Source organism: Elephantulus edwardii, unplaced genomic scaffold (genome assembly GCF_000299155.1).
Source record: "Elephantulus edwardii isolate Elephantulus edwardi_28Jun2011 unplaced genomic scaffold, EleEdw1.0 scaffold00093, whole genome shotgun sequence".
In the NCBI taxonomy this organism is placed as follows: domain Eukaryota; kingdom Metazoa; phylum Chordata; class Mammalia; order Macroscelidea; family Macroscelididae; genus Elephantulus; species Elephantulus edwardii.
This window is the reverse complement of record NW_006399843.1, coordinates 5,632,595-5,644,444: the sequence shown is the minus strand read 5'-3', so window position 1 is coordinate 5,644,444 and position 11,850 is coordinate 5,632,595. Positions and strand designations below refer to the sequence as shown.

General features: G+C 37.7%; 1 protein-coding gene across 1 annotated transcript in view; it reads right to left on the bottom strand.

Annotated features, from left to right (window-relative positions):
• Positions 1–11,503, bottom strand: part of HTR3B (5-hydroxytryptamine (serotonin) receptor 3B, ionotropic) — a 38,263-nt gene extending 26,760 nt beyond the window's left edge. Inside the window, exons 1-2 of the mRNA XM_006890869.1 lie at positions 11,464–11,503; positions 5,054–5,214 (exon numbers count right to left, since the gene is read on the bottom strand). Coding sequence (XP_006890931.1) covers positions 5,054–5,214; positions 11,464–11,503 — 201 coding nt within the window. The remainder of the gene's footprint in view (positions 1–5,053; positions 5,215–11,463) is intronic.
• Positions 11,504–11,850: the final 347 nt, after the last annotated feature.

Here is an 11,850-nt window from a genome sequence, read left to right as displayed (position 1 = left end):
TAATACATTGATATCTAGAACAGATTCTTCTAAATTCCCTCACTTCCTACCCACCAAATTTTACAATTCCATGATTAATTCTCCCTCCCCCTGCACATCCACATCCTTCTGCTTTCACCCTCCCCCACCCACCTTGCATCCTTATATTCATTCTACAATAACAGTTTTAGGCTATATTTATCCTTGTGAGACTGAGTTAGTTCACTCAGCATAATGATCTCTAGTCTCTCCCAAGTTAGGTCATAATTTACAAAATGTTTGCTCCTGCGTGCTGCGTAGTATTCTATTATGTTAAATGTAGACTTTTGACTAACTCAGCAAACTCCAACTAAGTATTCATGAGAAAATAAAAATATATGGAAACGTTGATAGCGGCTTTATTATTCATAATTGCCCCAACTGGAAACAATACATGTGACCAGCAACTAGTAACCAAATTGCAATACATCTGTGCAATAGAATACTTACTACTTTTCATATATGAAGGAGAGTGACAAATCTCAGAGACACACTAAGTGAAAGGAGCCAGACAAAATACATAAAATACTATATGATCAAATTTGTGCAACATTTTAAAGAGATAAACTGGGGAAAGGGGAAGATAAGTTGTGGTTAGACAAGATAGGTTCTTGAGTTTCAATATATTTCAATTATACTTTAAATCGTTTCATATTTTTTAAACTATAGAATTTAAAATGCATTATAAAATATTCAATGCAAATAAAACAGTACTTAGAAATTTATAGTTTTAAAGTGGAAAAGAAAAAGATTGAAAATCAGTTATCTGATTTCCACTTTAAGAAACTAAAGAAAGAAGAATATATTAAGCCCAAATTAAGCAGACTAAAGGAAGTAAATAAGCATAAAAGCAGACATTAGTGAACTATGAAAGAGACAATAGAAAAAATTATTATAACAAGATTTAGTTCTTTGAAAAAATATAAAATCTATAAACCTTTGGCAAAGTTACTTGTTGGGCAACAAGAAAGAAAACACAAATTATCACTGTGAGGAATGAGAGGAACAGTAATCACTGGTGATCATATGACATTAAAATAATATAAAGAAATGTTAAGAATAATATTAAGTCAAGAAATTTAAAAATGTGAATTAAACAAACTCTTTGAAAAGTCAAATTATCACAACTGACATGAAGAAATTAACATAATATTAATTTCCTAATATGTGCTAACAAGGTTGAAATTGTTTTGATACTTTCCCACCTAGAAAGTTCTGGAGCCAGATGTCTTCACTGATACGTTCTCTCAAACATAACAAAGAGGGGAAGGGCAATCTACTATAAACAACACCTTCAGAAAATTGAGAAGAGACCACTTCTCAGTTAGTTTTAAAAGGCCAACATAATCCTGATATCAAACCAGAAAAATACAAGAAAACTATAACCAAATGCATCACCAAATGCACAATCTGTATTAGATAAGAAATCAAATCAACATATATTAAAAAGCTAATATATTAAATTATCTTTACTCTAGCAGTACAAGTAGGGCTTAACACTTGTAAAATCAATGTCATTTTTCACTGTAACTAATGAATGGGAGGGGGCAGGGAAAATCACATGATCATCCAAACAGATCTGGGAGTAGCACTTTATATCATTGAAATATGCATTTCTGAGAAAAACTCAAACCTCTCAGGACACAAGAAATAGAACTTTCTCAATCTGACGAGAAACATATATGAAAAAACCCTATAGCTATCATCGTCTTTAATGGAAACAAAGATGTCTGCTCTTCTTACTTGCATTGTACATCTGCTACACCAACATTGTAGCAGAAATCTTTAGCAATGCAATAAGACAAGGCAGGGAAAGAGAAAGGGAATACACATTAGAAAGGAAGAAGGGAAACTCTTTCATTGCAAATGACTTGTTTATATATGTAGAAAATATTAGTCTATAGATACCCTACTAGAATTAGGAAACAAATTTAGCAAAGTCAGAGGATACAAGGCCAACATACAACACTCAGCCTTGTTTTTCTATACTAGCAACAAATTGCCATAAACCTTTTAAAAGTTAGGAAGTATTTATAGTAGCACTTATAATACTTTGGGATAAGTTTAAGAACATATGGCAAAATTTCTACACTGAAAATTATAAAACCCTGCTGAAGACTCAAGTAAAGGGAAAGATACACCATACTGAAGAAGTAGAAAACTCAATGTTGTCAACATTGACTACCTAATTAATCTGTAGATTCTACACCATTCAAACAAACTCCCAGCACAATTTAGAAAAACAGGGTTGTATCCTTTTTCCATACCTATTTAATCTATATGTTGAGTAACTAATTTGAGAAGCTGGAAGATTCTATGAAGAAAAGTGTGGCATCAGGCTTGGAGAAAGGCTTATCAATAACCTTTGTTATGCTGATGATACAATCTTTTTTGTTATTCTTTTTTAAAAATTTTAATAAATATTTACAGAGATTTTGGATTTCCATTCATTCATTCATTGTTGTATTTTTCTCCCTACCCACCACTCCTTCCCAGTTCACTCTTCTCTTTGAAAAGTAAAAGAAAAACTCCTTCATTGGTATACAATCCACCCCCGCCCCACTTCACTATGCAACCTTCATTCTGTACTCTTGGCATAATCATAATACCAAATCATATGATGATACAACCTTGCTTGCTGAAAATGAGGAGGACTTGAAGCACTTGCTGCAGAAGATCAAAGAATATAGGCTCCAATATGGATTGCATTTCAATATTGAGAAAACAGATATCCTCATCACTGGAGTGATAGGCCACATCATGATAGACAGAGAAAGGAATGAGATTGTCTACAACTTCATTTTATTTAGATCCACAATCAATACACTTGGTACCAGCTGTCAGGATACCAGGAGATGTTTTGCCCTGGGAAAATCTGTGGTCAAGAACCTCTTCAAATTACTGAGGAGTAATGATGTCAGTTTTAGGACTAAGCTGTGCCTGATTCAGGCTATGGTCTTTTCAGTCATTTGCTATGCATCTGAGAGCTGGACAATGACTAAGGATGACAGAAGAAGAATTGTTGCCTTTAAATGGTGGTGCTGGAGAAGAGTGCTAATGATCCCAATACTTTAGGCACATTGCTAGGAAAGGTTATTTCTTAAAGAGGGACATCATGTGTGGAAAGGTGAAGGGGCAATGGAACAGAGGAAGACCTTCAAACAGTTGGGTTAACACCGTGACTGTGGGAATGGGCTTGAGTGTGTCAGAGATTGTGAGGATGACACAGAGTAGGAAGTGTTCAGGGTGGTTGTTCATAGGGTTGCTATGAGTTGTACTTGACTTGATGGCAACAACAACATAATTGACAAACTGACTCTAAAACTCATATGGAAATGCCAATGGCATATTAAAAACAAATACCCTTGAAAAGGAATAAGAAAATTGGAGCACTTTACACCTCTTTGTTTTAAGAGGTAAAAACTCATGTGTATGTATTATAAATTAAATTTTTGGCTGAAGTGTCAAAGTAATTAATTGAAGTTTTAAAAATAACAGTGCCATAACAACTTTACAAGCAAAAAAAAAACAACAACAACAACAATAAAACAAAGCCTCTTGACACATACCACATCATCATCAAAACTCATTCTTAATAAATCAGAAAACTAAACATAAGAAGTAATCTATAATACTTCTAGCAGAAAACATAAGAGAATATCCTTGTGAACCTGAAGCAATAAAATTTCTGAAAAAGGATCCAGAGAGCACTGACAAAAAATAAAGAGCTGGAAGAAAAGTTTTTATAAAAGTGTACTGTATCATAAAGCCTCTAAAGAACGTGAATAGGTAAGCTACACGCTGGTGTAAACGTCACAATTTGTGATGACTAATTTTACATCACATTAGCTAGACTATGGTATCTAGGTGTTTGGTCTAATGCTTGTCTAGGAGCTGTTATGAATTAGTTAAAAAGAAAGTAAACCCGTATTGTCAATTAGTTCACTCTGACTCATGACAATTCCATTTTCTTAGGTGTAATCTTTAAGTAAAGGAATCTTAATGGCATAATGTGTTCAGATTTGGGTTACTCAGCTAGTTTTCTTTTCTCATTGTCATCAAGTTGGAACCAATTCATAGCTGACCCTTCAGTGGGTTTTCAGAAGCTGTAAATCACATGGGAAAATATTGTCTACCTTTCTGTCATGGAGCAGCTGATGGATTTGAACTGCTTGCCTTTGGATTGGCAGCACAACTCTTTACCTATTAGGCCATAAGAGTTCCTAAAGGTCAGTGGTTTAAATCCATTATTACTTCAAGGATGAAAGATAGGCAGTCTTCTCTCATCATGATCTACAACCTTGAAAATCTTATGAAAAGTTACTATGAATTGGCGTTGAGTGGAAAGCAATAAATTTGGTTTTGTTTTTCAATCTTAATAGCAGATTGACGATTAAGGTGTTCCTGATTCAGGCATGGTCTTTTCAATCATTTGCTATGAATTTGAAAGCTGGACAATGAATAAGAATGACAAAAAAATTGATGTCTTTGAGTTGTGGTATTGAATAAGACTACTGAATATCCCATGAACTGCCAAAAGAACAAGTAGATAGGTCTTAGAGAAAGTGTGGCTTTCTTGAAAGAGTACTTCTTGAAGGCAAAGATGACAAAGGTTCAACCTACATACTTTGGTTATGTTGTTAGGAGAGGCAATATCATGTTGGGGAACATGGAGGATCAACAAAAGAATGGAAGACCTTCAACCAGATAGATTGACACAGTGATTGCTACAAGGGACTCCAATATGTCTGAAATAATGGGGATGGTGCATGATAGGACAGAGTTCAGGCCTGTTGTTTATAGGGTTGTTGAGAGTTGTACTCAGTTCGATGGCACCTAACAAAACAATGAAATATATTATCAGACTTCTCTTTGATGGCACCATTGGACATGGTTGAACAGTCAATCTTTTGGTTAGTAGCTCTGGTCAAATTTAGACAACCAGGAACCCATAACTTCTCTCAGGCCCCTGCATAAATAGCATGTGGTTTAAAAAGAACCTAAGAGGTCTAGGAAAGGGTGAGATAGTTCTTACCACATCCAGTACCGCATGTACAAATAGATTGAGGTAGACAGTTGTGGCCTTGCTCCAGTTGTGAACTGGTCTCACTTCCTTGTGGTATTTCTGTAGTAGCTTCTTGGTGAGATGATGTACAGCAGAATTCCTGGGGTGAGATGTATCTGTGGCTTGGATTCCTGGAAAAGAAACATATCACTGTGAGGATAAAAATAAAAAGGAATTTAGCATCTTTAAGATGTTTTTGACTGTTCAGGACTCAATGGCTGTTGGTAGAATATGGTTTTCAACTATCACTGTGAAGATAAAAATAAAAGGAATTTAGCATCTTAAGGATGTTTTTGACTGTTCAGGACTCAATGGCTCTTGGCAGAATATGGTTTTCAACTATCTTCAAGTTCACAGCCAGCTAATGAAGTTATTTGGTAGCATCTCTTAACAGTAATTGAATTGTGTGCCCCAAAAATGTGTGTCAGTTTGGGAAGATCATAATTCTCAGTAGTTTGGCAGGTTTATAATGATGTAATCATCTGCCATGTGCTATCTGATGTGGTCAGCCAAGAGGATTAGGTAAAATGAAGCACTTTTGCTTAGGTCATTGCCCTGTTCTATTGTAAGGGGAATTTCCCCAGAATATGACCAGCATCACTTTTTATCTTATAAGAGAGAAAAGAAGAGAGAAGCTACTTGGGAAGGAAGAGCTTCAGTACCATAGCAGAAAAAAATAAATGGGATTGAAGTGTGTCTTTGAGATACAAGGTCCCTGTACTAGAATCTCTTAGACCTAGTAGAAGGTGAATCCTAAGACACATAGCTCTCCAAGGGACACCATGCCTACCGATGTTGACAAGAGACAAGGACCTTCTTCTTGAGCAAATACAGAGAGAGAGCCTTCATAAAGCTGGTGGGCTCAGAATTTGGATTTCCACTCTCCTAAGTGAGGGGACAAATTCCTTTTTGTTACAATATTTCTGTTATAGCAGCATCAGACAAATTAAGCTTTATCTTTGAGCTTATAGCTTAAGTTCTCAGTAGAAGAAAAGAAATCTTATCAAGATAAAGTAATCAACTTCATTCCCACATATAAACTATACCTATAATTCTGTTCTTAATCATACTTCTTGTATTTTCTCTATTCCTGTATCACTACCTCTTGATACGGGCGGGGGGGGGGCACCTACATCCTTAGCCAAAACTTAACTTCACTCTTGATTTTTCATTTCATTTTTCATTTGTAATCCAACAATTAAACAGAAGAATTGTGGACAAATCTGTGAACTCAAAGATTGTGTTCTCAAAGATTTTAAAACAGGGAGATTCTGGTTCACACCTTTCTCCTCAAAAATCTCATCCAATCTGTCTTTTGATAAAAAGAACTTGTCAGAAAATGAGATCTTTGTTTTGGGAGAATTCTCTCCAGTTGCAGGGGACAATCATTTCCTATGACCCAGAAATCTTGATTTGCAGAAGGGCAGTGATTGGTGTTGAGGCACAGGAAAGACTAGGAGAAAGGAAGCAAGAGAAATGAGCACCAACAATTGGAAGTGACAAATTTGTGAGGGCTTTCTCTGAATTGCAAAAAGATATTTGTTCACAAGCTTTGCGAGCCCTTGGGGAGCCCAAAGCTTCGCTAAGTCATTGGACTGAGGCAAATTGCACACCTCCTGCCACAGCACGTGAGTGAAATCTAATCTGTAGTGTCCTGCTCGGGAAGTCGCCCGGGCTCTCGGCGGCTTTGATGGTTATTTTGATGAGTTGTTGAAGGTATGAGAGCTCCAGCAGGAAACTGTAAATGAGATATCTGTCCCCTGTGCGACAATCCTGTTTATACCCATTTCTTTATGAATGATGTTGTGTCATTTGCCGCCACAGGCAGCAATTTCTATGATTTATCAATGTCACTGTGACCAAAATGTTAACAACGATGCTGGAGGTGTAATTTCAGACTCATCGTGGGCAGTGGAATATTCTCTCTCATTATCATCAGGACTGGGAATCTAATGAGGATTTTAACTCCCTAACTACTCAGCCAGGAAGATTCCTAAAGTGGCACAAGTCATGCAGGCGTGTGGGGCTTGGGTGGCTTGCTTGCACTGGGCAAGCAGGCATCCTTTTTTATTTCTTACTGTGACTGCCCAAAGTGTGCTGCAACTCTCTTTACCTGAGACCATTCCTTACTGCCGTTCGCTGGGGGGAGGGAATTTAGGAGTCCAAGCTGGTCCAGTGTTTCAGCTGCTAATATTGCTTTGGGACAATCACACTTTAACTACACTTGGAAGCTCACAATTCAAATCTCAGTTGGAGAAACACTGAAATGTGCATGTTTCAATACAGGAAACTAACTACCCGGGACCGAATTAAAACATAATTCTAAGAAATGAATGTAAGTCCTCCACACCCTCTGCTTATAAAAGCTCAAATTCCCCTCTGCAATCCTTTCTAGCTTGGAGGAAGTGTAGCCAGGGTGCTCCACAGAAGGAAGACAGTGGACATTTCATTTCACATTCTTTTGGCATGTTGTCAGGAAGGGCCAGTATGCTGGAAAGGTAGAAGTTCAGAGAAAGAGAGGCAGACCCACAACGAAGTGGATTGACATGGGACTGTAGCAATAGTCTTGAGCATGGTAGAGACTGTGAGGATGACACTGGATAGGACAAGGTTCAGATCTGCTGTTCATAGTGTTGTTATGAGTCATAGTTTACTTGAGGACAACTGACAACCCTATCTAGCAAGCAATCCATATGTTCCCCATAGATAAACACACATTTTCTGAAATGTTTCAATATCTTTGTCTGTGTCAAAGTCTTTAGGCTGAAAAAAAGAAGAAAATTCTAGAAGGTAGGGCTAGGAATAAAAGGAAAAGAGACCAAATGGAGGAGGAAAATAATAAGCAAATGGAAATGTGCTTAAATAAACCCAAAAGGGAAAGAGTTCTTTGTTTAAAATTGGAAGAAATAATAAATTACATTTCTACAATGAATGCAAATCTGCCTAAGGAGAAAGATCAATTACAGAAAAGAGATTAAGGATTTAAGTGACCATTAATTAACAGTAAATTATGCCCCTTGAAAGCTAATGTGACATTCACACAAGCACTAAATGACTCACACTTCAGTGATGTTTCAACAGACACTGATGGAAGCTATCAACAGACCCAGGAAAGATGTCTCCCAAACACTGCCGCCTTGAATGCTAATAATCAACTATCAGCTGCAATCAATTTACTTTGAAGATATCTGAAAAGTAGAATGGATTGTGGCTGGGCTATATGAAGCACTTCTAGGTTAAAGTTGTTGGTTTTGGGGTTGTTGTTTTTTTTAAGATAAGCCTTCAGTATGGACTAAGGCTCAATGTCAAGAAGACAAAGATTCTCGCCACTGGACCAATTGGCAGCGTCAGGATGGATGATGAAGAGATTGAGAGTGTTCACAGCTTCAGTTTGCTCGGCTCCACAGTCAACACTCTTGGTATCAGCAGTCAGGAAATCAAAAAGCGTATCACGATGGGAAAGTCTGCTGTTAGGGACCTCTCAAAGGTACTCAGGAGCAACAGTGTCTCTATGGAGACTAAGGTGCGCCTGATACAGGCCATGGTCTTTGCAATCACTTGTTATGCATCAGAGAGTTGGACAATGACTAGGGAGGACAGAAGGAGAGTGGATGCTTTTGAGCTGTGGTGCTGGAGAAGGGTACTGAATGTACCATGGACTGCCAGGAAAACAAACAGATTCATCTTGGAGAGGATTAAACCAGGCTACTCCTTGGAGGCAAGGATTCTGGGGCTTCGTCTGACATACTTTGGACATGTTTCCAGGAGGGACGGGTCCTTGGAGAGGGACATCATGCTTGGGAGGGTGGAGGGACAGCACAGGAGGGGAAGACCCTCTATGAGATGGATTGATTCAGTGACTGGGGTAATCGGGATGGGTGTGTCAGAGGCGGTGCGGTTGGCACAGGATAGAGCAGGGTTTAGGGCTGTTGTGCATAGGGTCGCTATGAGTCGGAAACAACTCGACGGCACATAACAACAACAACAACAAGAATACAATAGGATTATTACTTTGGGTTTTGTTTTGGTGAGTTACTATCTTACATGCCTATCCAAAAGTATTCAGGGCACTTTGACAAAATCGATTTCTTCCTTGTTGATTATACTATCTTTAGGATTCTCACAAAACTACACATATCTTGGAGCTGCTGGGTAGAAATGCCTATGTCTTTAGTCTACCAATAGGAAAGTCAGTGATTCAACACTGTGCTCTCCAGCACACACACATAGGCACTTTAGAATAAAGTTTTGACAATCTGGATCCAAAATGTGACAGCCTTGAAGATACTCAAGAGTACAATTCTACTTAGTATCCTCGGAGTAGGAACTGACTTGATGGCAATCATCACCACCATCAATGCACATACACACATCTGAGGGACTACAAAGGAGTAGAGGTTTAGATGGCTCGGAACAGTACCTAATATTCAGTGAGTACCTACTGTGAGTCAGGATGCAGGCTAAGCTCTTACAGGAGTTGTCTCATTTAACCTTCACACCAATTTTTGGAGGCAGACATTCTGCAGCTTTTTGAGGTATGCACAATTAGTAGATGAGGGACAATAGACTTAGGGACAATCATACAATTGACAAGTGATGGGACTGGCATCTAAACACAACTGTTCTGCAGCCCAAGTGCACAGTCATAAACATGACACTACATGGCCTTGGCTCCATGAAAGTATTATGAACAGCCATGAAATCACCTTCCAAAAGAAAGACATACTGCATAGAGGACATTATGGGGCAGAAACACTAAGGTATTATTTTATCTATTTCTGTTTTCTTCCGTTATTAATATCTTACGTCTGCCTTCCAACTTACAATTTCACAATGCTATCTTATTTTACCTTCATGAACATCCAAAAGAAATGATTTCTTGAGTAACTGAGATTAATTGACTTTTCTGGTGAGGGTGGGGCAGGAGCTAAAATGTTTTCCTAATCCAGATCTTCTCAACCCTAGCACCTTCTATGCAAGTGTGGTGTTAGGCATTGTCAAGTCCACTCCAACTGCTAGAGACCCTGTCTGTGCACAATAGAACACAATGCTGACTTATCCTGGGTTGTCCTCACAATAGTTGACAAGCAGACATGGATTGGTTACCAGATTAATGTTCTTCTATTTACTAACTGATTTGATATTGATGAAGTAAAATTCCAAACACATATTTTCCTGCAATAAGCGCTGTCCACATGATTTATGGTCAAGCACTGATTACTAGATACTATTAAAACACTTTTTCCTCCTACCAGACTTAAGACAAAAAATCAACCATAACACAAACCATTAGAAAGAGTTATTGTCAAGAAGAAATTTTCCCATTTCTTTCCTTTCATTTTTCTATTTTATCTCACTTAGTTTAATGTTCACAATTATTTTCTGCTAAGAAACCCATTTGGCATTTAATGAAATTTCCTCTGTTTTCATTTTTATAATTAAGATGTGCTCTTACCCTTCAAGTTCAACAGCCAAGATTTTTATGGTTTGAAGTTAAGTGGCCATTTTTCTTCTCTACACAATAAAAAAAATCATTTCCAGCTCCTTGGCCACCAAATTCCTTACTCATCTCCTTAATTGGCTCATTCTACTTCTAGCTGCATTTTAAAAACTTGAAAATTCAGATACGCGCTCTAAGAAGTAGAGTGTTGAGAAACACCAGTAGCCACATTCATTCTTGATTTGGGCACATTTACCAACTAAGAACCAATCACATCCTAAACGGCATAGTTAAATCCAGTAGAGCTAATCCTGATAATATTAATATTCAGTTCCAGAAATTTAGGAAAATAATGCATTCATTTCCAAATACTTTTTTTAAGGAAAAAATGTACACTCAATACTTGCAGCTTGTCAGATCTGTCTTTAATGATGTACTCATTTCCTGAATAGCCTTTATAAGGTTGGGTATAAAAACTCTAATGCAAAAATGATATTCAGGTGTCTATAGCAACAATACATACCAGACTCTTTGTTAGGCTTCTAAAAACTTGTAAGACTACTTTGAATAATAGACATGTATCACCCAGACAAAAAGGCAAATAGAAGACCCTAAACATGGAATGTAAATTGCTACACAGAGAAATTTATTTCTAGAGAAGATACCTTTTAAAGAATTGTTAACATTTGAGAACTTATTTTTTTCAGCTTAGTGTAGAAAGCCCCACTCTGACCCTGTACGTGTGTGTTTCTATGATTGCAGAGAGTAAAGCCATACATACATCTCCCCGTAACTCCAAAGGACTGCCATTTTCCAGATGATGACTTTAAAAACAAAAACACATTATGAGATGTTCTGTAGCCTAGTGAATGGAAAAGATTGTGTGTCTACCTCTAAGAATTCATACTCGGTGCCTTGTAAAACCTTCTAAAGGACTTACCTGAGACTGTCACCAGGATGAGGGGCCAGAGAGGAGCCATCACTCTTGCCGGCGTCCCCTGGAAGGTCCCAAAGACGAGTAATGCAAAGTTATTGACGGGATTGAATAGCCGCCAGTCTTTTTCTAAAAGAGTTTCTCTCCTCGTCTTTCTTCTGTCTTTTACTATCTTTGCTGGTGCTGTTTTATAAACATTAGAGACTGAAGGCAGAACTGGCCTTCCATGGGTATTTTGGAATGAATGCCATTACGACACCCCTTAACTTCTCCATTTGGTTCTGCCCCTGATCAGATCATAGTCAAACATTTCAATTTCCCTGACAGGAGATAGCTAAGTGAATAATGTAATCTAAGAGGAGCCCCTAAGGAAAGGAAATTCCACCCTAATAT